Here is a 27,208-nt window from a genome sequence, read left to right on the forward strand (position 1 = left end):
CAGAAGTGATCGTTAATTGTTCAGTATTTGTATGCAGGTCATGTCTGATTAATATTTATACTGTGTCCCAAGATGTATTTTAACTAGGGGCATCTTCAGGTACTTTTACTATTGTATTGTTACTTATAATCTAAAGCCTCTATGCTGCCTGCTAGGAGCTAGACAAATTAATTCGAACTCGGTCTCAGAATTAGGTTTCTCAAACGGACAGCCACAGTCATGTACATTACCCAAATTATAAGACTGTATTACCACAATTTTTACTTCATTGGGGCACCCATTTCCACTCATGTGCTTAGCTTCCTGGCAGCATGTTATGATGACATAGTATGTTAGGAAAGTATTGCTAAGGAGTTGCAGTGTCTGTGAGCTAGGAGAAAACAAGGTTATAATTGATGTATGTTCCATCATAACGTAAAATTTCTGTACAGATTTTAAAAGCTTTTAGACTGATCAGTCCCTATAGCATGTCCCAATAAGATGAAGATTTGTCTTTGGGAACCACAGAATGCCTTTATGTTGGTTGCTCAAGTCAGCATTTTATGAACCACTTTAAAAGCTGTCCTTAAAAAAACCCATATAGCGTGTGTATATACAAGCTTGGATATAAACAGTTTACAATAGGCTAGATAATACATTTATTCTGTAATTTAAAGGAGAAATGTTAACTGCTTATTCTAGAAATCCTTATTTTCTTAGTTTTGAATTTAGGTTTTCAGAGATTTGGGTCTTTCCCCCCCCTTTCTAGACATGCTAGGTCTCAGATCCCATGTTGTTACAGCTTTCTGGGAGAGGGAGGTATGGAGCAAGAGTATTTGTGTACAGTCTGCTTTTAGCTGAGGCCTTAGGGAGATGAGAGACACAGGTTGAATTGAGTTTAGTCTATTGTGTATCTGATGCTTTCACAGCACATAGTTTTACAATGGGTCGTTAGACTTCATTATAAAAAAAACCCAAAGGAAATTACTTCAGGGTTGAGCCTTTTATACCTCACATAACCTTTCTTGATTTTGGTCATGTTGACCTGTCTGGTGAAGTTGCCCATCCATTCCCAGTTTAATTATTAACCAATATTTACTAAACTGTTACATTGTCCTAATGTGGTTACTAATTATGAATCGCTGATAGTTGCTGTGTCAGTCTGTATGAAAACGAGCAGATAAATGGTACCTATATTATGTATAGGCTAAAGTGTGGAATTTATACTGGATTGCCTACCTTAGCATGAGTGTGTGTATAGGTATGCATGTATTTGAATGCCAGCATATTAAATAGTATTTGTATGTTCTGTTTGATTTCACTATAATCTGCTGATAACAGTAGATAAAATACTCTTTTTTTTCAGTTTCTGTGATTGTGGGAAGAGTAGCTTTGACTTAAGAAGTTGATGACAAGCCAAATGAAGAATAAAAATTGGAGGAGGCAGGAGTTCCTTTTTGAGGAAAAGTATAATTTGGCTCCCAGTCAGGAAACTGACGTTTGTGCCAAAGTGCAGCTTGAGGAGGGTCATAGGGAGGGTAGTGGCCTCACTGAGTCCCTGTTTCTGTTTGTACATCCTTTGAAAGGACATAGCAAGGGGGAAAAGTTTTGGATGGGTTGTTTTATTTATTTCACTGTGTGGTGGGTTGACCTTGGCTGGCTGCCAGACCCTCACCCAGCCATACTCTTGCTCCCCCTCCTCAACAGGACAGGGGAGAAAATAAGATGGAATAGCTCATGGGTCACAATAAGGACAGGGAGATCACTTACCATTTACCATCACAGGCAAAACAGACTTGACTTGGGGAAAAAATAATTTAATTTATTGCCAGTTAAAAATAGAGACGGTGAGAGACAGAGAGAAAACTAAAACTACCTTCCTTCTGCCCCCCCTTCTTCCCAGGCTCAGCTTTACTCTTTCCTTCCAGATTCCTCCTCCTGAGTGGTGCAGGGGGACGGGGAATGGGGGTTGCAGTTGGCCCATAACAGCTCCTCTCTGCCACTCCTGCATCCCCACGCTGTTCCCCTGCTCCAGCCTGGGGCCTTCCCGCAGACTGCAGTCCTCCAAGAACTGCTCCCGTGTGGGTCCTTTCCCTGGGGTGCAGTCTTTCAGGAACAGGCTGCTCCAGCATGGGTCCCCCACGGGCTATGTGCAGTTATGCTAGAAACCCTGCTCCTGCTTGGGCTTCAGCTTCCTCAGGGTGCATCCACCTGCTTTGGCATGGTCCTCCACAGGCTGCAGGGAGACAACCTACTTTATCATGGTTTTCTCCAGGGTCTGCAGGGGAATCTCTGCTGGGGTGCCTGGAGCACCTCCTTCCCCCCTCCTCCTTCTCGCACCTTGGTGCTCACAGGGCTGTTTCTCACACTTTTCTTGTGACTGCCAGGCATTGTTCTGCCCTTGCTTACCCAGGCTTTCCCAGAGGCCCCCACCGGTGGCTTTGAGGCTCAGCTGTGTCCTGTGGTGGGCCTGTCAGAGCCGGCTGTGTTGGGCATGGGGCAGCCCCAACCTCTCTTCACAGAGGCCATCCTGCAGCCCCCCCCCCGCCAGTTCCTCATTGCAGACACCCTGTCAACACTGCTACGTCCGTAACTGTATTTCTAGGTAGTAGAATTGCCTTTTAAACTCAGATTATTGAAAAGTAAAGGTACTACCAGCGAAAGTTCTGTAAAGGGCTGTCTATATTTGACAGACTAAACAAAGGCGGGGAGGGGGATTGAAATTGTGTTTTCAATAGGCAATATACAGAACTGCAGCTTGTCAGTAACTTGCTGAAATAACTGGTTAAAAGATTCAGCATCACCCATTTATATGTATTAATCGCTGAGGTTAACAGCATAATGTGGTAAATGTCACACCCTGCCCCTTTTCTTGTATCCCTGAATTGGAAATTTTAGAGCTGTCCCTAAACAATTACAGATTTTTGTTGTCACCTGAGAAAATGGCTGTATGTGCGGAAAGAGTGTGGTTAGGAAAACCAGTAGCATTTTTTTTCTTCTGTTAATTTGAGAACTACTTTGCAACAAGCATTGACTTATGACGTGAAGGTATCCCATCTTACAGTTTTTAAATGAAGGGGTTGTCATTCAGTCAAACGCTTCAATGAGAGCACTGGGTTGCATTTTGATTGCCCGTTTCCAACTGTTTAGGAAAAGTGTGGTGTACTGAAGGAATGAATTCAAAACAGTAATACCATTGTCTGTGCCAGTATCAATTCTGGGAGTTTAGCTTTGTACACTGTAATTTAAAGGAAACAGTAGAGCACAATAAGGAATATACAGTAATTATGGAGAAACTACTTCTGCAAAGACAGATTTTAATGGCTTTTTTTTTATTACATAAATATTCGTGTGGCTTCACATAAAAAACTTACCTGCTGAGGCAAGAGATTTCCATTGACATCAATTGGTTTCTGTTCTTATGCCAAAGTTTACTGCTGTTTTTGCTGTGCTAATTCAAATGTTTTTGGGGCATGCAGTGACTATTAGGTGTGTGAGACTATCCAGGATCTTAGGTGGGTTTTGTAATTATTTTTCTCAATGTAGTTATTTCATTGATTTGGTTTAGCAAATTGTTAGAACTGATTATCCCTCTTATGAGTGTCATTGTTATGACTTAATTTTGTAAGTAGCTCATAGAAACTGAATGGGAGATAAATAGTGCTGCAGAAGAGGAAAGCAAGGAATGGGGGGAAAGATTGAAAATCTTAGTAGCAAAATTGTGATTGCTCATTGTTAAATGAGCCTATGATGTGCATGCAAAAGATGCCTTTTCTTCCAGACCCATATGTGCACTTTCCCACACCTTCAGTGAAGTTGATCCTTGCAACATCCCTGTTTTTCTGTCCTATTCATATCGGTTAGACTCAGCTGGGTTTAGCTCTGTTAAAATACCCTCATGGCTGGTAAATGCAGAGTACCTTGTTCAAACCAGTACAATTTAATTATCTATAGGAGGAGTGCAAGTAGATTACAAAGGAGTAGAGATGAAAATAAAAGCTTGCTTTTGCATACGGCGAAAGGTTCAGCTCAGAGTTTCATGCCAAGGCTAAATTTGTTCTATTCAACCTGCACACCCCAAAACATTAGGCAGGTTACTGGTACTGCTGCAGCTAGCTCTGACAATCTACCCTTCAGCATTTCCCTTCCACAGAACACAGCCCGTTTCATCTGATTGACAATTTCTTTTCCTTGAAAGTTTCTATCCAAAGTCTCCTGAGGTTTTGAGCAGCAAGGTTTTGATCCTAATCAAATGCATTTCTTCACAGAGAGGTGAGGACAGAGGGTCAGGGGAACGCTTCCTGTAGTTAATTCTTAGTATTGTCCTTCTGAGCTGTCAAATTGTAGCCAGCATTTTGAGTTCACAGCAGATTTAACGTTTAGTCACTTTTTCAGAAAGACAATAACATCACATGATCTCAAAATAAGTAGGGTGAAGCTACTGAATCCTGAAAACAAAAAAAGTGCCTTAATAGGGCATTTCAAGTGCTTTTGTTATGAGAGGGGAAAGTACTGTGGGTATGTCAAAAATGTTCTTGAATATTTATATTCTTAATTTAACTCTATGAAATTTTTATATGAACAGTAATTCCTTGTTAATAGTTATCTACTTTTCTGTTTTACTTGTTGTACTCTACTGTTTTAGTGCTTATAGATATTGTTATTATTGAATGATACATTGGAGAAATACCAAGAATAAAGAGGTACTGTATGTTTAATGGAGAGAAAGTCATGTGTGGATTTTGGCAATCTAGGCCACCTGCAGAGCTTTTTTCTGAGGTTTGTGAAGTGCCTCACTCTAATATCTTGGTTTTGAAATTACATAAAATGAATTTTTAAAAGCTCTTGTCTTCACCTGTGTGGCACTCATGTTCTAGAGTCTTCCGAAAGAGAATTGTTGTTGGATGCTAATTCCAAGTGCAGGGCTTAGTAGATGTATATATTTCAAATTAGTAACATACGTGCTGTTATGCACATTTCTCTGAAGCTTTCTTGAGTTGGTGTAGGGTTGAAGTCAATCTTTTTGTGAAAGACTTCTGAATTACAGAGACTGGGTCAAACATACCACCTGCTATCAGCATCCTGATGGGACTGGTTGCCTGGCCCAGGGCATGCTTTTTCCTCTGGTACTGTGACACACAGGGAAAGATCAGTAATTCTGACAGCATTAGTCTGAATTATTCCCTGCCTTGTAATGGACCCAGTTCCTGCCTAACGTCACTTGGAAAAGGACTTGACTGTTACGCAACATCCCCACCTTCACTGATCTAGAGGATGAATAATTTACATTAGTTGCTTGGCCAGGAGCAGGGCATGTATCTTCCAGTTAGGTTTGACTTTTCTTTGCTCCCTGTATTTACTTGAGCCAGGAAATCCCATGGATGATACTCAGGGATGCCTTCACTATGTAGCTAACATGCTTCTGGCCAGCTGGGGTTGGTTTGGGTGGAGCATTCACACAGAAAAGCCCTAAACCGATTAGTGTCGTTTTTTCTGCACTTGTGTGTGTCTGGCAGCATGTGATTGCTCTGGGGAGCTCGGGGATTCCTTTGCAGTCAGTCATGTCTGTTGTGGGACGGCTTGTTTGTGCTGCAGGGCAGGGAGAAGAGATGGGAGAGGAGCTTGGGATCTGCCCTTGCTACATATGGACTCTTGCCATCAGAGGTAGACCAGGCTTCAGGCTCTGAGCCTGCCTGTCCACTGTGAGCTCACCAAGGCTGAGTTTAAATTGCCACCAAATTGAAGAGTTTGGGCTCAAATATGAGAAACAGTTCAGGTTAGCCATAGACTGTGTTAGGCAATTTGTGTTGCATCCTTATATTTCAGATGCTATTTTTTCTGTTAGTCTAGCCAGAAGATCTGAAATCACTTGTTTAGAAGGTTGTTTTTACCCAGTAGTTACAGAGTTAGAAGAACATAACTCTGGAAATAAATTCAATATCAAAGTTTTGTAATAGCTCCTCATTTGCCTCTTCTGCCTCTATACATTTTTTTTAATTTAATCTTCTTAGCCTCTCTTTTCAATATGTTCTTGACTGGTTTTATTACTTTCATGTAAGTTTTTTTTAATTCTTTTCACCTTTTATATTTACTTGATGCTCCTCTCAGTCTTTATCACTGTTATTGGTTCTTCTTTACAGCTCTTCCTTTTGTTTTTCTTTGGAGAAATTTACTACTTTGTTTTCCCTTCATGTGGCTTTGCCTTCCTTAGCTACACTGTTCCCATGTGCCGTTTTTTCCAGTGTTAGCCTTAAGGAAAGGAACCTCTGTGTTCATTAAGAAGAGAATAATGGTGGAAGGAAATGTGTGCAAGAGTGTATGAAATAGTGCTTAATCCTTTTCCCTGAAGATGCTGGAGAACATCAGGCAGGTTGGTCAGAGACAGCTGGGAAATACAGAACAGTACATTGGCAGCCTTGTGGTGAGGAAAAAAGTCTTTCAGGAAATGGTGAATAACCTCTAAGTATAATGATGTAACTGGGAAAGGGAAAGAATGGCTAACAGAAGAAGCTGAAAACAATAGAAATTGTTGGTGCCAAGGTTGGGGTTTCCTGCATCTTTGAGGATTTTCTTTAGACTCATGTTTTTGAGCTGCTTGAGATACCTGCACTGAACTTTGAAGCTAACAGCTAAGAAAGAAATACTGCTCTGTGCCTGGCTGGGAGTTGTGTCTCAGTGGCATGCTGTGTAGCTCCAGCAGGGTGTGCAGAAATGGGGAGGGACCCTCAGTGGATGCCCTCTTCCATCTTTCAAGCAGATATTATTTCCCAGCAGCTACTGAAGGATGCCATCCTAAGGACTGAGTGAAGCTGACTGTTCTTTGAAATATAGAGGTCTATTAATATCGGATAGGTATTTGCAACACTGATAGGCAGTTTTTAAAGTTAACTAAAGATGTTTAAGCTGGGTCACTTCCCCTTACTATCCTTGATCAAAATAGCAAACTACCAGTCCAGTTTGAATCTGTTTGTTCTAATATTGTTAACATGCTTCTGTAGGTCTAGGTCACAGGGGTCTGACAGTAGCCTGAGGTTCACAGCATGTTTAATGTTGTTACAAGCTTATGGCAAAGAAATTCCATTACCTCTTCCCTTTGTATATTTGTAATTCAAGATCAGGCATTCTCTATCACAGTCCCAAAGCACATACATCTGCTATTAAATGTATATGTATATGCCATTAATATTATGTTACTTTTTGTATCTTTTTTAACAAGTGAAAATATATACCTTAAAAATATTTTCATTCTGCACACTGGTTTATCAAGCTGACACATTTAAAAGCCCCTTTTTAGATTAACAGTAGGATTTAATATCCTGATTAATTAATTCCAACCTCATCCTCTCTGCGAACAATGCCAAGTAATGTGAATTGTGTCTGCTGTCTTATATGTAAAGATGAGTTTAATTTTAAGCAGTCGGTTCTGAAAACTAGAGAGCTCTGATTCATGTCAAGTTTTTTCTAGCTTGATTTCATTTATGCGTGATATAAGTGATTCTGCTTGTATAAGCTTCCTCACTGGACTTGGTTAGTAGTACTGTTGTTTTGTAATCTGCATTAATTATCTATTAATTAGTGAAAAACTGCTCCGAAGTATGATCTAAGTAGCTAATTAACTTTTTAAGATTTTTTTTTTTTAAATAGAATTTTATCTGCTGGTAGACTATGTGGAAGTGGATAATTTATCTTTACGGCAGAAGAGGCTTATAGGACTAGAATGTTTAGGCTCCGAAATATAACCCGACTAGATCTGTTCGTCATTAAGCTGTGTTTCAAAGCTTGCCTCTTCTAGTGAGCCATCAAAAAAAGGGCGTGGTTCTTGTTTGCTATCTGAGATGGAGCACTCATTGTTATGGAAGTGGAAGTGTGATTAACTCAGTTTTCAAAAATGCTGTACCAAAGAAAAAAAGAAACAAACCAAACAAACCAAAAAAGACTTCTTTTAAATTTGGGACACCTGTTTTGCTTTGTTAAGTTGTAATCTAACCTACAAAGTCAAAGAGAAGGTATCTTAATCAGATAAAATGCTTTAGAAGTAAAACTTGATTGCAGTGTTTTGCCCCATTCTAAGCTTTGAAAGGATGTCATAAATGAGATTTTAAATTACTGCTTTTTCTATTATGCTTGATGTTTTTGTGGGATTTAATAATGCTGGTTAGACAGTTAAGAAAAAATAAAAAAGTTGCTTAGCCTTTTCCTTATTGAAGACGACAAAATATTTATTTTTAAGTTTTCTTGAATTAAGTATGGGGAAAAAAAGATCTACAGCATGTGAAAAAGTATGATTCAGTGTTTATCAAGTTATGTTTTATTAATAGCAACAATGCTGTAAACAGATGCTTTAGTGATTACTTAAAATGAAACAAAATAGTCCTTGTATGGAGTAGGGGAAAAAGGATTTAAGGTCACAACTACTGTAACTGAGCCTTTTTTTTTTTTTTTTAAAAAGTTAAATTAAGTGTGCCTGCAGCACAAATCCCTGTAGTTGGATATGCATATGCTGCTTGCTTTCTGGAGGCATTAAACTCTCTGCTAAAACTCATCTCCCAATACTGCTTTTTTTTATCCTCTGGTGTCTGGAGTGAAAAGTACAGGGATGTTAGTTATCATTCTTGAGCACCACCCAAGTTTTGCAAGCCTCATATTAACTTCAATTTTAGTGTAATTCATTAGGAATATGAGAAAAACTGTGGCCGTATTTCCTGTAAAAAGAAGCTGCCATATTTGATTGCCAGGCCATTGATATTCCTGAGCTCAGGTGCGGCATTGGGGTGGGCATTAGCATTCAGTAGATCATGTGGGAGGTCGTCACAGAGCTGGGGGTTTCTTTCATGAATTAAGAAAGTCTCTGAAGGTAAGAGAGGCTATAAATATGAGTTATATATGTGCAAGTGTCCTAAGATTTTTTTTTTTTCTGATGTATTTGGTAACCTGCCTATCATCTGGAAGACAAAGATCTGTAAGAAGGTACAAGCAGGACTTTTGGTTAACAAGATTTTTCTAGACTACCATACTGCTTGTTGGGTTTTTTTCTGTTCTCCTAAGACAACATGGATTATTAAGTTGTGCCTCTGCACAGGTCTGTCATAATTTCCATTTCCCTCCCTCCTTACTAGTTTTTAGTCCTTTGACAAATTTCAAACAGATTTATGGTAAGTTTTGTAGTCTAATGGATACACTTCTTTCATAAGTTCCATGAAAAAGTTTGCCTCTTTGATTAATGTTCCCAGTATGAGAAAGGGAGAGCATGAGCTAAATCCTTATTAGAGAGCACTAGTTCACATGGCTGTTTGTTGTGAGGGTACACCTTCAGAGGAGAATCAAACTTCACTGATTCTTCACTCTGAGATATTACTTGTTGCGGGAGCAGGTTGTTTTTGTGGTTTGTTTGTTTTGTTTTTTAAACTTCAGAATGGTGGTTTGACCCCAGTTCTAAATGTATGAATTTTAAATTTTGGGTATCTTGTTGTTATGTTGTTAAGCCTGATTGTTTTAAGAATACTGTGAATTATTCTACTGTATTTTCAGCCATAAATCCAAATACAGTTTTAATACAATAATGCAAGTGAATATTTTTAAAAATAGGTCAACTGGTTGTTTATTCCAAATAAACCACAGTATTAGGAAATATAAAACGGAATGTTCTCTGCTTATAGTTTAATTTTTATGCCTACCATAATGCAATCACTTTTGTTATACAAGTAAATAAAATGTTGCTATGCTTGCAACTCCTTAATGAAGCATTAGATTGGAAAATAACTGATTGTATTGTGAGACAAAGATATTGCTGTTATTGTAATGAAAAGGGAGAACTGAGTAATTTAGAAAATGTTAATATCACAAGTACTATATTAGTAAACTCACAGCAGGATGTAATGAAATTTTTGTCAAATGCAACTGAAAAAATAATGCCTTTTAATTCCTGTTGACATTATAATGTCTCCTTTTAGTATTAACTATTATGATATAAGGCCAGTCCTGCTCACTTCTTCATTAGATCACACTTTTGATTGAGAATTTTTATGTATCTTAAAAAACCTGAGAAAGATTGTATGCTAGAAGTAGTTATTTATTTCTAGGCTGTTGTTGCCGTATCACAGAAATAAATTCAGAGTATGAATGCCACATTATTCAAAAATGATTTGACACCTCCAAACAGGTAGTGGAAAAAGACTTTTAACTGATGGATGAATTAGTTTTCTAAATAGCTGTTGATAGTGTAAGTTAGGAGATTAGGTTGAACATGTTTTTTAATTGATCGGAACTGGTTATCTACTTTGCTGTGCTGGATGTAACTTAGCTAGTACTTAATAGTTTCGTGCTTTCCTTTCCCCGCCCTCCCTTTTTAAGGTAAGTTTTTTCTTTTCAGAAATACTTGACAGACTGTAGCTGTAGTTTAATGTACTACCAAAGAGTTTTCCAACTTCAGCAGATATGTGCTTTTTCTATTTCCTCCATTCCAAGTAGTGGCTACTTTCCTTCTTTTTTCGGGTATCTAGCATTAGTTTTCCCTTGTTGTCCATTATCTACCTGTTCTAGGCTTTGTGGAATAAATGATACAAGTCATATAACTTGGGCACATATTACACCACCTGTTGCAATAATATACAGTTAATTGTTTTTATTCTTCATTGTTAGATCTTACTTCTGAATATTAGTGAACCCTGTCATTTGTGCTCTTTAAATATAGGACTGGACATGGTATGACCAATGTACTATGTAGGCAGTTGGTGATAGTATTTGTTATTTTACTCTCTGAATATTACAGGCTTCAGGAAAGGAGCTGTGAGGCAGTTTTCTGACATGCAGTCTCCTTGGTGTGGGAGGAATATGCGTAAATCTTGGTAGTCAGTTTAGCCATGAACATGTTATCAGGATGTGCCTCACAGCACTTTCCCTCGGACTTAAACAGTCAGGTAGCTTTGACTGAAATGTGTTGGTTCTTCATATAATAAGCTAAAAAATAATTAGTTGTTTATTACCTACTAATTCAGGTTTGAATGAAATTTTGGGGAAAAATATTTTAATTGTGCCATATAACTTATTTACATATTGCTATGTTGATGTTTGCTTGACAATCTGAAAATGAAACTGCTTAGATCATTTAAATTGAATAAACCAGAAAATGCATGTGTGAAAAGATAATTGGATGAAATAACTTGTTCATTTTAACATGATTTATTTTACCTGTCAGTGTATATTTTTAAATGTTCCAGCTGGTGGGAATACATTATTACATCTCGTTCTCATTTTCAAACTTTGAATTATAAACACTATTTCTGAAGAGCAAATCAAAACAAATATGATGGTACTTGTGCTTTGTATTGACTGCATTTTTATGCTTCATTTGAAGGTCATTCTGTGAGACTGCTGGGTCAGAAAAAGGATAATGGAAAACGTTTGGGGGGAGCACGACTGGATTTGCCAAAGATTAGGAAGAATCCACTGATAGAAATAATTTCCATCAATACAGGGTAAGAATCTTCCAAACTTATAAGACATTCAGTACTTCCAAGGAATTCAGTTTATCTATTTCTGCAGGCCTGGGGTGTTACTCCTAAGTTATACAGAAGGAGGCAGGATGACCACTTTTAAGTAGTAAAAGATTTTAAATGGCATTCTTTCTGGAAAATAAATCCCTGCTTATTTGGGTACAAGACTACTTCTGCTCCAGGGCTGCATACAATCATGCAGTCCTCTTTGTAAGTGCATCTAACTCTTTCTCAAAAGAAAAAGCCCTAAGAAAATTGGAGAAGGAAAAAGCAGTTAGAGGTTTTTTTTTCTTGTGTTCTTTTGATTTCTAAGAAGGCAGTTCTGGAATATCATCAGTAACTTACTATGATCTGTAAATGTCATTAATATCTCTAAACACCTGATTGTCTTCCCAGACATTAATGGATAAATTAGATTTATTTTTTTGCTTCTTGCCCCTCTAATATATTTGTATAGAGTTATGATGATTATATTTCAGCCTTTTCTTTGAATAAGCTACCGTCTGCCTATCAAGCGACTCTGGATGCCCGTTTCTCCATAAGACTACAAGCATTTTTCTGTTCTGTATTTCTGCTTTGAGGAATTCTATTTTAATCTTCTTTCCCTTGATGCTTTCCCTTTCTTAGCTTCACTTGGTTACCTCCCATTTGGTCAGTTTCCTAAACAAGACTGAAACAAAACAAACCAAAAAAACTACACACAAGTCTTCTGACTTTCCCATCTTCTCCAGCTTATGTAGTAATTTCCCACGTGATAAAATATAAAATGCATTGCCCTAGGCATCCCAGGTAGGTGTGAATTTACTGCCTAGAGAAAAAAATATGGTAGATTTTAGCTCTATTTGTTTTGAGTTTAGTCTAGCACTTTCATAAACATTTCATGAAAGAGTTTTGCTGCTATCCTCTTTCTTACTTCCTTGTCTTTAAGTAGTCTTGCCTTCATAATTTGCTGTAAAACTTAGTGTGCTGTTTAGGTCAGAATACCAGTTCAAGGCTTAGTGTGGTTACTTTTTCTTCCTCTGACTTACGGTAAACAAAGGGGTGATATTTTGTCAAATTGCTGCATTATAATACCTTTTTAAACTACAATTTCATGCGCTTACTGTTTTTGAAGTCTGGATATGAGCTCTTCTGGTGCAGTTTCTTTTAAGTGATACCATTTTTTTTCCCTTATTGTCTTTCCTGTTGAAATCTTGTTTGTACCTATGTGATCAAAATCTTTTTCATGATTAAAAATAAGCAAAGTATTCTTTTGTTTGGTGTGTCTAAGTTTCAGATGGTATAACTTTTTCTCTTCCATTAATATTTATCACAATCTAATGTTATAATATCTTTCTAGTTGTAAATGTTGTCAAGGATGTAAACTAATTGAGTCATGGTCTTGTTTACATGTCTTGATTTGTAGTAGTGCATTTAAGATGGTCAATGTATTGCTATTTCTAATACCAGGTTATTGCTAGCCTAATTCTAGAGGCTAATACAAGAAGGGTACTGTACAGTATATACACATGGCATTAGGTGGCTGATGAGAGTAACAACCCTTAGAACAAAATTTTTTTAATATATTTTGAACATATGTATTTTCATATTGGGTTTTAAAAAAATTATTTCCCAAGTTGATCAAACTGCAGACAGCTACCATCTCCTTAAGGTGTTACCTTTGGAAAACCTTTTATTTAGAACCTGATAGTTTGCAAACACTAATTACTTTGCGTAGTAGTTCTTACTGTTCTCAGGTCAATAGAATATATATTTAATATCATAGGATAATATAAAAAATACTAGAAACCAGAAAAATAAATTTATTTCATGGAGAATAAGGTCAAATGTGACTTAGTAAGACCAGAGCATTCTGAAACCTCGAACAAACAAGTCAGTTGCATAAAACATCTAAATTAACTTATGTCCCAGTCTGTTATATCGAGTGTTGAAGGAATCCTGTCTTTCTTGAAATACAGGTTTTCCTATCCTTTTCTTCCCCTTCCCCAACCCTTCCACTTGTGTTTTGCAGGTGACTTTTTTGAAGTGTAGCTTTAGAAAGGCAGCAGTGCTCAGCGGTTTCTGAAAATATAAAAATATAATCAGTGAAGAACAGGAGACAGTATGTGTTACTCGCTGTGACTTGACTGTGTTAATTTTATCATCTTTGCCTTTGTAGTCTGGCTATGGTAATTTTTAGTACCGACACCACATTTGATCTGAGCTGTTTTCTCTGTGTAAAGACTGGAGAAAACTTTGAAGATTAGTTTTTGATACAGTGCTCTTTACTGAGAGATGAATTTGGATCAGACTAGAAGCTCTTAAAATAGTAAGAAATACTATGTTAAAAATAGTGATTTCCTTTTTGGAAATACATTTGTCTGATGCTGTTGAGCGATAGTGTCTGGGAGCAGCATGAGCGAGGCTGCTCTGTGAGGGAGGTCGAGAAGGGACCCGAGGCTGCCACCAGCACAGGCAGTGCCCACTCCAATGGGACACCCTGTGCTACGGGGCCTGAGCACTGTGGGGAAAGCTGGGGATTGGTAGTAGGATCCATCAGCAGTCCCAGACGTGGCAAATTGTCAACCAGGGCCTGAGTCTATCCAGGGGTTCCAGTCAGGATCAAAAGGAAATGAGCTGGAGATAGGATGGGGAGAAGGCTACATACAATGCAGTCTGAGGTCCATCCTGGTGATAAGCATGGGGCTGGAGGCAGGCATGGTATTTAAGCTCAAGCCAGGACTGGGGACACAGACCTGAGCTTAACTGGGGCTATTGGCCCAGAGAGGGCTGGTGGAGACAACAGCTGAGGCTAGTCAGGTCAATTAGGGCCTGATGATGCCCACAGGGCTATGACTGGTGGTGGTATATTACATTTACATGTGGGGTCTTAATGAACTCTTGGCCTCTTCTTTAATTCTATGGGGAAAGAAAAGGCTTGTTGGAACATGTGTATCCCTCAGGCCCAAAGCGCTGGTGTTTTTGACAGCTCACACTAACCTCTTTCCCTCTTCAGTAGTGTGAATACCTTTATGTATGTGGACACCTGCCAGCTGGAACTATTCTTCTGAGCATTTAGTAGGACCAGTTTATTTTCAGGAGTCTTCAAATGTGCTGATTGCTAAGGTATCTGTTGTTCTTGTACAGCTGTGTCTGAGAATGTGGGTGCAATTGAAATGCAATACTGTAGAATAAGATTTGTTTCTTAACTCAAGACTGTGTCAAATTCTCTTCAGTAATTTTGACTTGAGGCTTCTTGTTATTGATTCTTTCTTATCTCAAACATGGAGGAGAAAAAATTTCCTGTCCTGAAGTTATCTGTCGTTGTATAACTGTGAACTTTTTCCCTGCTTTCCCATGCACAAATGCATGCCTACATATGCACATGTCCCTCTGTGTTTGTTGTCCCCAGACTGCTGCTGTGCATGAGCCTCCTCAGCTGTTCCTTTGCAGGAATCAAGTCTCTCCTCTCAAGGGACAAACGTACTGTGTTTCCACTACATTGTGTAGTCTTTAATAATAATAATAGTTTAAACCAAACCCCCATTAGGTATGGAATATCTGTGAAGATAAGTGCTGCTTCTGTTGTTGAGCCAGTTTAGAGTTTTCACCTAGTGGCACATTTGTCCCTAAAATGGTGTGGCTGGCTAGAGAAGAATAAACACGCTTTATACAGGGTACTGAAAACCAAAAGGAACATAGCAGCGTGGACACATGCGTTAGACCACCTTGAGAGCTAAGGTCTGGTGCAACTTGTGTTAAATTTGCAGTATGAACATACCCAAAGGGCCAAGTCTCTGTCCAAGTTTTCCTGTTGTTTTCCCTTATCTGAAGAACACTGCATGAATCCCGTAGTCTCATTCTCTTGTTACTTATACAGATTCCCCTACTAAGCTACTCAGAAGACAGGGAGATGTTGAAGATTCAGCCCACAAACTGAGCATCTGGGTTTGAGTGTAGTTCTGAGGGAGTATAGAACCACATTTGTACCAAGAGGACTGTAATTCAGTGGAAGCACCAGCCACTTCTCAATCCGCACATCTGTGTGTGTTTTCTTTTGGGAGAAGGGCTTTTAAAAGCATTATTAAAATGAAAAGTAAATTAAAATCACCCATCCAACCAAACCCAATAGATTATTCCTGTAGTACTAGAGCATCTTACAGAAGATCCGCATGTTACTTTATCTCAAAGAGATATAGTCAGATCTACTTTTAAGTCTCTAAATACTAATTAAGGCATAACACTTCAAACTTAGTACTCTCAAAGTTGCAGAAGTGCAGATGTTCTTCTCACGGGAGTCCTTGCTAGCAAACTCTGTGTTGAGAGTGAACATACACTTAGGACTTTCTTTAGAAGTCCTTGATGCTTCTTGGTAATTTTGTAGAGGTTTTTTAGACCATGCTTTGAAATTCTGTAGTGTTGGTCATTCAGAATGTTTCTAAGCTGCTGAGGGATCTAAATTTAGCAGAAGAGTTAAAAAAAAAAAAAAGTGTAGTTCTATGTACAGTACTTCGTTTGTTTTATGAATAAAGTAACTAAAAATTCATCATGAAAAAAAATATAGTTACTGTTGTCAATCCTGATGTTCCTAGGCAGGAATATTTCCCTGGTTATGAATTGTGAAAGGTTAAAATTCTAATCTTTCATCATTTCCTGTCTAAACAGCTTTTTCAGTTTTATGATGAATTGGGGAGTATGAGGATTGAATTTGCTTGTAGTTGCATTTTAATTTTATATGAGACCATTTAATAGTCTTTCTATATATTGCATTTCAGCATTTGTTTAGGATCAAGTGTATGAATACCCTGGAGTTGTATGTCCATAAAAGTGTAGGTAATTCTGTTTGTTTTGTGGTTTGTTTTTTTTTTTTAAATTGTGCCAAAAAAAAAAAGACATAAACTTAAATGCTTTCAACTCTCTATTTTTTTTTTTTTAATGTAGATATCTAAAATATTTGACTTAGTTAACTTTCGTCACATTCTAAAACTTCACAGCAGTAGATGGTTTTCTCCTTCCTTAGTTTTGGTGGTTAATAATCAGGTACCTGTGAGGTGTTAAATTACAAAAAAAATGTAAAAATAATGCTGGTGAGAGGTCTGGAAAGTCTTTGGTGGTATGCATGGGTTCATTTGGCCATAGGCAGTCATCATTGAATCAGCACGTATTTCAGGTTACTTTCAGCATTAAAAGCAGATCATACTCTGTCTCTTTGATTGCTGCAGTTGGCTGAGATGTCTCATGAACAAGAAATATAAGTGGCTTTCCCCATATGGCAGTACATAAGGAGGCAGTGACACCATCTCAGAAATGAGGGGTTTACAAACAGAAAGATCAGGAAGAGAAGCACATGGCTCTATTTGCCTCCTCTGATAGAGGGGTAATTATTGCTTCAGAATCATTTGATGCCAGTACACTGACAGATATGGAGAGTCCAGTTAGAGCAATATTTATTCCTTTGCCAGCATAAGATACTCCAGTGAGAGACTGAGATCCTTGGGAACACTTGAGGATGCTGCTGTTATCAGTGAAATATGCATCTAACAATGACAATACTGCTGTGAGTCCAGTATAAACCAGGCTCAGGTGTGGAAGCAGAGGCCCAGGGCCCATGACATGGGACTGAACCCTGTTGAATGCAGAGTTGGGAGATTGATCTGATGAAGTTTAGGGTCTGTCTTTTTCTGGTTTTGTTTTACCGTTGGCTCTTGTGCAGCTACAGTGGCTTGGGCTTGTAGTGCTGATTCTGCCATATTCTCCTCCTGCTGTACCATTCCACAGTGCTTCTTCTCCAGAAGTCAGGTCTTTTCCCCTCATGTTACAATACTACTTTCCACTTTCACATGAGACCTGTGTACCACAGAGTGACTGCAGATTCGCGCTATAATTTGGCACTGGAGCTCTGTGTAAGAAAGGGAAATGCGGTCATAAACAAGATAGATGTGGATTATAAAGCAGCACTCTGTGCTGATTAACTGCATATTTACCATGGTCTAGCCTGTCTGAAGAGTGATTTAAAATCGGTATTTAGCAAGGTAGTGTAGAGATCAACTAGGATGCACTAGAATTTTTCTAATTATGGTAGCAAGTTACTATTTAGTAAGGCCACATAAAGAGGCCCTAATTGTGACTGTTAAATCCCTGAGCTCTTGCAGTGGCCTGTGTTGCCTGTCCAGATTTTTGGCTAATAGAACTGGCTGAGCTAGATTTCTACCTTGTTGTGGCATTCAGTAAACATCATCTGCACCTGTGCGTCCACCTTAGAAAACACTTTGTGCATTTCCATTATCTCTGACTCCTTTATAACTGGGATGAGTTTTCTAGAGGCGCCATCTTGAAACAATATCAAAATATCTTTGATTGCTCAGGAAAGAATGTTGTGTCTTAAGTCTGAGAGTCATTGTCCTCCTGTGCTGAAATTAGTGGGATGTTTCAGTAATAATCTCATCAGTTCAGCAGAAGAACCACTATTGCTTTGGTTTTCTGTGTTTACTGATGTGAACTCAAGTCTATTCCCTAGTATAATGTTATCTCTAGATAAAAATATAGAGAGAGATGGAAAATTGAGATCTTTCTGGTATGTGAAAAATTGGATTACCTACTGTTTGACAGTGATAGACTTGGGGTTTTTTGGCAACTGCTTATATACTTTTGTCTATCCAGCTATGCCACAATGTTGCCAACATTTCCATATTGCTATCCCTATCTTGAATGAATAGTGAGTCTGAATTACAAATCTGTTCATATTTTGTAAAAGTCTTTGACTGAATACTGACGAGGGTGAGTTCCATGTCTTCAGTTTACTTGTTTAGTTTGTTCATTAATAACATACAGATTTTCTATATTTTAATGTTTAACTTTTCAAGATGCTCATGTAAGTGACACTGCAGTTGAAAAGATTTTGATTTTGGAATACAAGATCAATACATGTTTTGATTTGCATTCAATATGCTTGGAAAGACAAAACAGTATTTATTCTGATTATAATAATATAGTTATATAATAAAATATCACATATTATATCTACTTTTACTTGCATTCAAAATAAATGCTTAGAGCAAACTCCTCAGGAAATATGAAGTGATCCAATTACTTTGGCCCTATCTTAGCTTATAATATTTAAATGGACACTTTTCATAACTGTTTAGCCCAAACATCTATGATGTGCCAGAGCCTATCATATCAGTTACCCTCAGAAAACTGAGAAGGTAGAAAGTGTGGGAAGATAGTGTGTTTTTGAAAGGAAACCTCTGCATTAGGCTTTTTGTTTATATTTTAATCAATATTTGCATGTACATATATTTAGATTCTAGCTATACTATATACTAAGCATGTATTTCAACCATGCATATACCAGAGATCAATCTGTTCTGCTTTGGCACACTTCACAAAATAGTGAAATATAGAAAATGATAGATGACACAGTTGTGTGTATCTATATGGAAGGCATTTTAATCATAAAAACTGAAAAGCTGGTATTCTAAAGCTTGCAGAAACCACACTGGTCTAACAGAGGGAAAAGGAAAAACAGTTGTTTACAACAGAAAGTTTTAACAATCTACTTTTTTTGCCTAAGGTCTCTTTCCACTGCAATTTACTGTAACTCACATCCAAGGTCATTATTTCCTAATTAGTTATTTAAATAGCATATTGGTAACACTCTCTGAAAGATTGTTTTTTCAGATATTACTAATTTCTTGCAATTATAATAATTCACATTTGAAGAATGGAATTTAAAATTATTTATAACTGTGTACTACAGAATCTGTAGGTGCTATGTGGTAAAAAGTTTACTGAGAACGTGGCGAAAATGTATTGCTTATCATAGAGATGATACATTCGTGTGGCTGACGTTCTTATCAACTGTTGTGCTTGTAGTCATTGCTGTTCTCTGTGTGTCTGTCTTGTTCTGTGTCCCCATTGCTGAGAATGTGCCTGCTCACCTATACTTCCTCATGCAGGGTAAGTGAGAAGTACTACATTTTACTAGTTAGTTTCCTTGAGTAGAAAGGTAATTTGAGAAAGCAGAAAAGAAAGTAGTTGGATTGGGACCAGGAAGGAACTATTTCCTCCCTCCTGAGTAGCTTGATTGCTGTCTTCCCCCAAACATCAAAGGTTGCTACAGCTGATTCTGTAGGGTAGACTTGTACCTTCTTCAGTGCCAAAACCCCCCAGTCTCTGGAGTCGATTAATGGGAACTGCTCATTGAAATCAACAGCTGAGGGCAGGAGGAGTTACCCCTTTGGCTATATTAGAGGAGGCAGCTATAGTCCTCTTCATTCCACAGTAGTATTAGGCCTGGTCAACTCTGGACTATCTGGAGTTTAGTATAATAAATTCCCTTCTGCTGGGAAGGTGGAAGCTGTTGATGTCTTCAGTTTCTCTTACTGTTGCACATGGTTGTTCTGCCATTTGTGCTGATCTGTATTATACAAGATTGCTTTGAGTAGTCAATATGATATAGATGTTTTGCAGATTCTTCTAGAGTAAATGTCTGCTACCATGTTAACCTGAAAGGATGACCTTGAATTCAAAACAATCCCTCACAAAAAGATGTTTATACACGAAAGGTTTATTACATACCTATATTCAGTATATAATTTGAGTATAAACTTTTCACTATTTGCCTGAAAGAAGGTATTTTTTTCCTTTTATGCTTTATGACTGTCGTCTTTCAGCTGTGTACACATCTTCATGATTTCTGCTGCTATTACTTTCCTTATGATACTACTTCTTCCCCATTTTTAGAGTCTTCACTGCCTGGACTTCTTTGAACTTCAATTCTATCCATGGGATTTTAAGTACACAACTTGTGAAATCCTTTAGCTACAGCTTCTGAATTTCTCTGATGTCATGCTGTCTTAAGTCAATGACAAAGTAATCCTTTACTTCTTTACTTTCCCTATAGGGATTAGAGCATGATCTCCTGCCAAGAGTAATTTTGAGAGAAAAAAAAAAATTAAGTTCAAAGGGTCTTTAAACATCTTTTTCACTAGTGCATCAAATACCTGCAGTTGTGACATCATTTGTGGTAGGACTTGAAGACTGGTATTTGTCTCTCAGATTATATTTTTCATTGCTGTTGTTAAATGCTGTTTGAATGGATCTAGGACAGTCATGTTTTTAATGAATAGCATACGTTGGGTCCTATTCCAAGAAATGTTCAGCCAATCATTCATTAAGTTTACTGACATATGACACCTAAGGATTGTTCCACTAGATAGTTGTTTCTTTGGCGTTATTCTACTATTCAAAATGGCAGACAATGGCAATTCCATACTATCTGCTAATACTACCAACTGTTATTATGATGATGGATTCTACGCCTGTTCCTTCAATGGTGCAATCTGATGACATGTCAGAGTAAATGGCATATAATCTGCATCATCTGCTTGGGTCTTTATGTAGTCCAACCATACGTTGTTCACATGCAGTGAGTTTTGTTCAGTGGAGTCAGAAGGTACCTGTTGGTAAAGTTCTTTGCCATAGGCAAAAATCATTAGGACACATTGTGTACACCAAGTGTTACTGGCCTTGAATTCTTGCTGTGCGATGTTTTGTGTTCATGCTATTTCTTGAGCTCTCAGTTTTTGAGAAATGAGAAATACTGTTTAAGTACACATAAATTCTACAACCATTTTTTTCTGGGTCATGAAAGCTTCCTCTTTTGAGTCTGCTGAATGACTTCTGAATCGAATTAGAAGAAAATAATTTGTTTTGATTGTTTCCATTTTTGCATGTTTGCCTCCCTTAGGTTATTTCCTCTCAACCTCACAAATTTTAACTTTTTCTGCATATAGTGCCATCAAGAGTATAAAATTTGCATCAAACCTTCTCCTTATACATGTTGATACATTTCCTTTTGCTCTTGTACATCTCATCTTCAGAAAGTGCTATTTCACAGTTCACTTAGAAGATTCAGGAAGACGCATAAAAGTTGCCAGAAATCACTGTGCAACTCTCAAAACTCCAGTACACCACACGACTTGCAATTCAGAAAAACAGCAACAATCACATGCTCCAACTGCGTCATCTTATTAAAACTTTGGGCAGCTTCAGGCATATTTGTGCTCCTTCGTCACTAGGTGGCTTCCCACACTGCACAGTTCTGTTACTCTGTTAACCCAAGAGGAAGATCACCAGAATTTAACACAATCCCTAATTTTCAAGTTGAATTATGTGGGGAAAAGATTGTGGGGGGAGAAACATGCTTGATTTCATTTTTTGTAACTATTTCCTGCAGTTTCAGACGATTCCTTTCAATGCTACATTCCTGATTATTTTGAAGAATGATTTAGAAAATGAGATGCTTTAACATACTGGAACCTGATTACAGGTTAGCACACAATATTGTAAGGTGACTTCCTGCCTGCCTTTTTGCCAGATGCTTACGTACAGAAGTGGTTTTGGATCACACAACAAGCTACATGGTCTAGTCTGCTTGAATCAGAATAGATCATTTTCACATTGTTAGCAGTTTCATATATCCATAATTCTGACATCAGTATACTGTCTGAGGTTGGAGATAAATTTCTCCTTGTTCACAAGAGCATTCATTCGCGTCCCTTAACGCCCGCGTATGTATTTCCTAAAGGAAATCTGGACAGAATCCTGAGAAACATTTTATTCGTTTCTCAGATTACAGTAAATACTGAGAAATAACCTCATATGTCATACTTATAATTGATATTGTGTGGCCTTTAGTCCCAGCTTTTCACATTGAAAAAAAACAAAACCTAGAAAAACAAGACAAGCGCTAGAGAAGCCATTGTTTTGAAAAAATACTGTCTTGCTGAAAGTTAGTGTGAGAAATGTCTGTGCTTTTACATACTCATAGTTCTGGGGGTTTTAATGGCCTGTTTTAGTGTCATACAACTTAAGCTAGGTGCCCATGTCTTTGCTGCTCATCAGCAGAATCGGATAACTTTTAGTTGCCTAATAATAATAACAACCTCTTTTGCTAGTGTTGGTATGACTTCTTAAATGTGGCTAAAAGTGAAAAAGACGTGTCAAAGGGTCTGATTGAAGTGTCTCTTGTACCCTTTTAGGTCAAGGTGGAATTTTTTTTTGAGACATGACAGAGAAATGTGTTAAGGGATGTGTGAAAAGAAAAATCAGAATTGGAAAACATTTTGTGCTTGAATTTGTTCTTAGACTTGACCTGGAGATAATTTTAATTGAAAAATAGTTTTCTCTGAGTAATATGGGTGGGTTCCAAAAAATGTGTATTTTGCATTATCTATCAAAGTACATGAAGGCGTGTTTTTATGGTATTCTCATTGACTTCTTTGGATTCATAAGATTTGAAAAATAGGGAGGAATAGGGCATTTGAAGGTACTTTAAAAAAGCCCCAAACAAACAATAACTGAAAAATTAAGATTGTGCTTAACAGGTAATATAGGTGGCACAAAATCCAGTGTAACGTGTTAGAAGATGATTAATATTAAGTGTTTTGTATGTGATAGTATCTTTCTTTATATGCCTTCTTTACAGGGGAAGAAAAAACCTGAAACTTAACACTCTTTAATTTTTGATATTTATGCTGAAGTTCAAATAAAATGTGAGTTTTTAACCTGCTACCTTACAAGGACCTTAGTTTTAAAATAATTTATGTGGTGTCCGTTATAAATGCAGTGTATATTCCTTTATATGTTTGTATAGCAAATACATTTTGAAATATGGTTTTTTGGGGTGAATTGAAATTTTTCTCATTGAAAATTGAAAAATTTTGTGTTAATGTTACTGAAAAGTCTCACAATTTGCATATTTTTCTGCATTATTATTTTTGACTGTCATTCTTGAAATGTGACATAATTTTTTAAAAAATTAGATTCCTAATTGTAAAAACAAGTTACACTGAACTGAGTAATAGTTTTATTGGTGCTTCAAATAGTCTAAAAAAATGTAAAATCCTTAGAGTGGATTTCTGTGCTCCTCCTCCTTTTACAAGATGCATGTAAGAAGAATTAGTACTTATACGAAGAATAAATACATTTAAAAGAGGTACTTGAGGGGTCCCCTACCCTCTATTATGGAATTTAGGCAATAAAATTTTAAATTTATGTGGACATACAACTTTTTCCAGCAGGGCGCCTTAATAAAAAGATGTTGAAATATTTGCTTTAGATTTTCTTTTGACTAGTTGTATTAGCGTTTGCATTTCACCAAGTCCAATCTTATCCAATAAGTGAAATATATGTTTTACTAAGTATCTGCTAGTTCAGATGAGATTGAGCTCCTGAGTTTCTGGTCCCTTCAGGATCAACATATTCCTCGGCAAGCTGCTGCTTTAGGAACTGAGGGTATTCAATAGATCCCCCAAAATGCTGAGGTGTTTCTGCACTCCTATGTTGCAGAACACCATGCAGTACACCTTCACTAAATGGGGAGGGGGAAAAAAAAACCCACAACAACAAAAGTCATGACAAACAAAAAGTGATTCCTTCCTCTATCAACTGGATACCAATTATTTGATGGCATGGAGAGCCATGTCTGTTTCAGTTTTTTATCTAGAAGATGACTTCTTTTCGAGTAGAATACAAATACAGAAGTGAAGATTTGAGAAGTGCCTGAAGACAGTTCCACCTGACTGATTCATAGTTGTATTTGGAGCTAAGTGAACTAGATTAATTCACTGACTAGAGAAGATATATTACATGTTCCCTCTCTCCTTACAGAGATTACCCATTAGTTCCCTTATTTGAGTTGTCATCCTTGTTTTTCTTAAGTCCAGACTCAACTGAGAGAAGAAAAAAGAAGTGGTAAAATAAAGATCTTGGATGCATGTTTAGACTGCAACAAAAACCAATTGTATATTTTTTTTCCAGTGTGCTAATACCTGTTATGCTCTGAAGAGTGTGGAGTGAGGCTTGTACAAATGTTCTGTATTCCCTTCTGCTCTGATGCTTAGTAATAGCATAAGATGTGCAGAAGGCTTCAGTCAAATGAGCACTGAGTACCTTGTCTAGAAAATGAAGATCAGGCATTTCTGTGTATCCCTATGAAGCGTGTCGATAGCCTATAAAACTCCCAAAAGTAAAAGCTGCCATCAGTATCTCAAGTACTGTTCCTGAAGTGTTTCATAAGTCTGGAGCTCCTGACTTACTACATAAAACATCTTTACAAACATGCAAGATCTATATGGATTGACTCTAAATATGACAGTTATAGTCAACAGTGTAGTATTAGCTCATGTATATCATCATGTCAAGGAGACAGGTCCTTAAACCTCTGTTTAATCTGTTCTTTTTCCTTTGGCTTTATTTCCATGTTCAGGGACTTGTATTGTATAGCAAGAATATGAATCCAGATGAAATATCCTTGGCAACGTGTGCTTATGTGATGAAAAGTGGAACTGTGTGTGTGTGATTCCTGTTATTTTTTTTTTTTCTTGAAGACACAACTGCAAGTCTGAAAGCTGGTGCCTTCCTGTTTGCTTATCATTGCCAAGGAGTTGAGAAACGAGGCTGTCCTGTTGTTGGGATTGTGTCAGTGTTACTCAAAACAGGATTTATCCTTACAGATGGAGTTTAGTTGTCTGACTTTTTTGAATAGAGAGAAATTTTCTCTGCCACTGCTATATTTGGTTTTGATTTCAGGAAGAAGAATGGTTACTCTTGGAGGGGTGGTAGTAAGAAGTGAAAATTCAATTTTTTTCATTTTTAGTCATGATTAATTACAGTAGTTTACTCTTTTCAGAATTACTGTTGGTTGCCCTTTTTTATGGACATTTTCAGTCCGTACCTCAGGAATGATTGGGCACTTTAAGTCTTTACTCTGTATCTTGAATAGACTGAATGAAGTGGAGGAAGATGCCTGAAAGAATGCTTTGTGCTACTAGGAATATGGTTAACAGCTTTGCCCCTGAAACCTAATATCACCCACTGACATGATCATATGTGTAAAGCACAAAACTCACTGTGAGATTAGCCTAAAATACAAAACACTATTGCATATATCTCATTACTTCCTGTTTAAAATGTGCAAACTACATTTTTAAGGCTTATTTTCACAAATAATGGTAAACATGAGCCAGCAGTGTGCCCTTGTGGCTCTGGGGGATCTTCTCAATGTGTTTAAGTACCTGGTGTGGAGGTGTAAAGAGGACAGAGCCAGGCTCTTCTCCATGGTGCCCAGGGGCAGGACAAGAGGTAATGGACACAAATTGAAATACAAGAAATTTTAATGTAAGAAAAAACTTTTTACAGATGTGATTGAACACTGGAACAGGTTGCCAAGAGAAGGTGTAGAATCTCCATCCATGGTGATACTCAGAAGCCATCTGGTCACGATCCTGGGCACTTGGCCCTCGGTGGCCCTGCTTGCTCACAGGGATTGGACCAGATGACCTCCAGAGTTCCCTTCCAGCCTCAACCCTCTGTTGATTTTTAGCCATGGGGGAAGCTCTTGTGCTGCTGCTTTCATGCACTGCTTCATACCATGGAATTCAGGTTGGAGGATGTGTTTATGCTGTATCAGAGTAAGCACCTTAAACCAGTCCAAGTGTTGTGTGCTAAATGAGCTCCTGGCAAGTCCTGCTATGAGGTGGCTAGACTTTTCAAGCGAGGGCATGGACTAGATAATCCCCAGAGGTCCCTTCCCACCTCACGCACTCTGTGATACGTAAATAAGCATAAAGAGCAACAGAAACACCCACAAGGATTTAGCTACAACCACTATGCATGTTAGTGCAGTTGCTTAGTACTGGTGGAGACCTTCACTCCAGAGGTAAGTGGTGTGGTTTGACACTTCAAAAAATAATACCCTAAATGAAGGGTTCCCCATCCCATGCAGAATGCATCCCCATTTCCTGACCTAAAAGCATTTCCTGTGCAATCCTGTAGGCCTATTCAGCCTCAGGAAAGAGGAATTCTATTTCCAAACTCATTGCCTGCTAAGCAGAGTGAAATATTCCCACTGGAAGTATATACCCCAGGCTTCTGTCTCTGTAACTTAGCTTGTTGAATTTCATCAGCTTGATTTACAAGAAGACTTCAGTACTTTTTAAAAAAAAAAAAAATTCTTTTTCTGATTTCCTCCTGCAAAACATAGGGCTTTTATTTTTCCCAAAGTAACCATGTAGAATTTTGGTTTTAGAGTTTATCTTCAAGGCACTAGATGAGAAGTAGGATTTTAGCCTTTTTTTTTTTTCTTTTTTAGTAATTTTGTTGATCTGTGTGTACTTTGTGAAAAGGAGCTATTTAAGCAAAGGTCAAGTACAGAATTGTCACTCATCACATGCTTATCTAGCTTATTTTTAAACTAATACACAAGTGTCTAAGTATCACATGGTCTTTCTTGCATTTCAGACTGGTGCCAGACTTGCTGTCTTTTCTGTTTTTAAGAGAGAAATGTCTAGTGGTTTTTGTTTTCAGTACGTTTGTGAGTCATATATATCATATAATGTTGCTTTGCTTCTGAAGTTTAATCATTTTGCAGAAGGTAGACAGAGTCTCCACATTTTAACTTGGTATTAGGCTGAAAACTGCAGCTGGGGCATGTTTACTGAAGGGTTTGTTTAGTCATTCACATTCCTGTGTTCCAATGGTTTGTTTTAGATCATTTGTTAAACTCCTTTTACTATTGGTGTAGAGGTTTTTTTCTGCAAGTTAGGGGTTTTTTTTTATTTTTATTCTCCCTTTCCAAAATTATACATTTCTTTCTTTTCTAAATAGCAGGTATGGGTAAAATAGTATACTGATTTAATATCATTACTTAAATACATACTGAAACTTTTGTCTTTTGGTCTAGGAATAATTCT

At 37.6% G+C, this 27,208-nt stretch overlaps 1 protein-coding gene across 4 annotated transcripts in view; it reads left to right on the forward strand.

Annotated features, from left to right (window-relative positions):
• CDKAL1 (CDKAL1 threonylcarbamoyladenosine tRNA methylthiotransferase) overlaps nt 1–27,208 on the forward strand; it is a 421,071-nt gene that overhangs the window by 141,418 nt on the left and 252,445 nt on the right. For all 4 annotated transcript variants that reach the window (XM_074829387.1, XM_074829378.1, XM_074829370.1 and 1 more), the window contains one exon: nt 11,333–11,453. In XM_074829387.1, coding sequence (XP_074685488.1) covers nt 11,333–11,453 — 121 coding nt within the window. The remainder of the gene's footprint in view (nt 1–11,332; nt 11,454–27,208) is intronic.

Source organism: Strix aluco, chromosome 1, assembly GCF_031877795.1.
Source record: "Strix aluco isolate bStrAlu1 chromosome 1, bStrAlu1.hap1, whole genome shotgun sequence".
Lineage (NCBI taxonomy): Eukaryota > Metazoa > Chordata > Aves > Strigiformes > Strigidae > Strix > Strix aluco.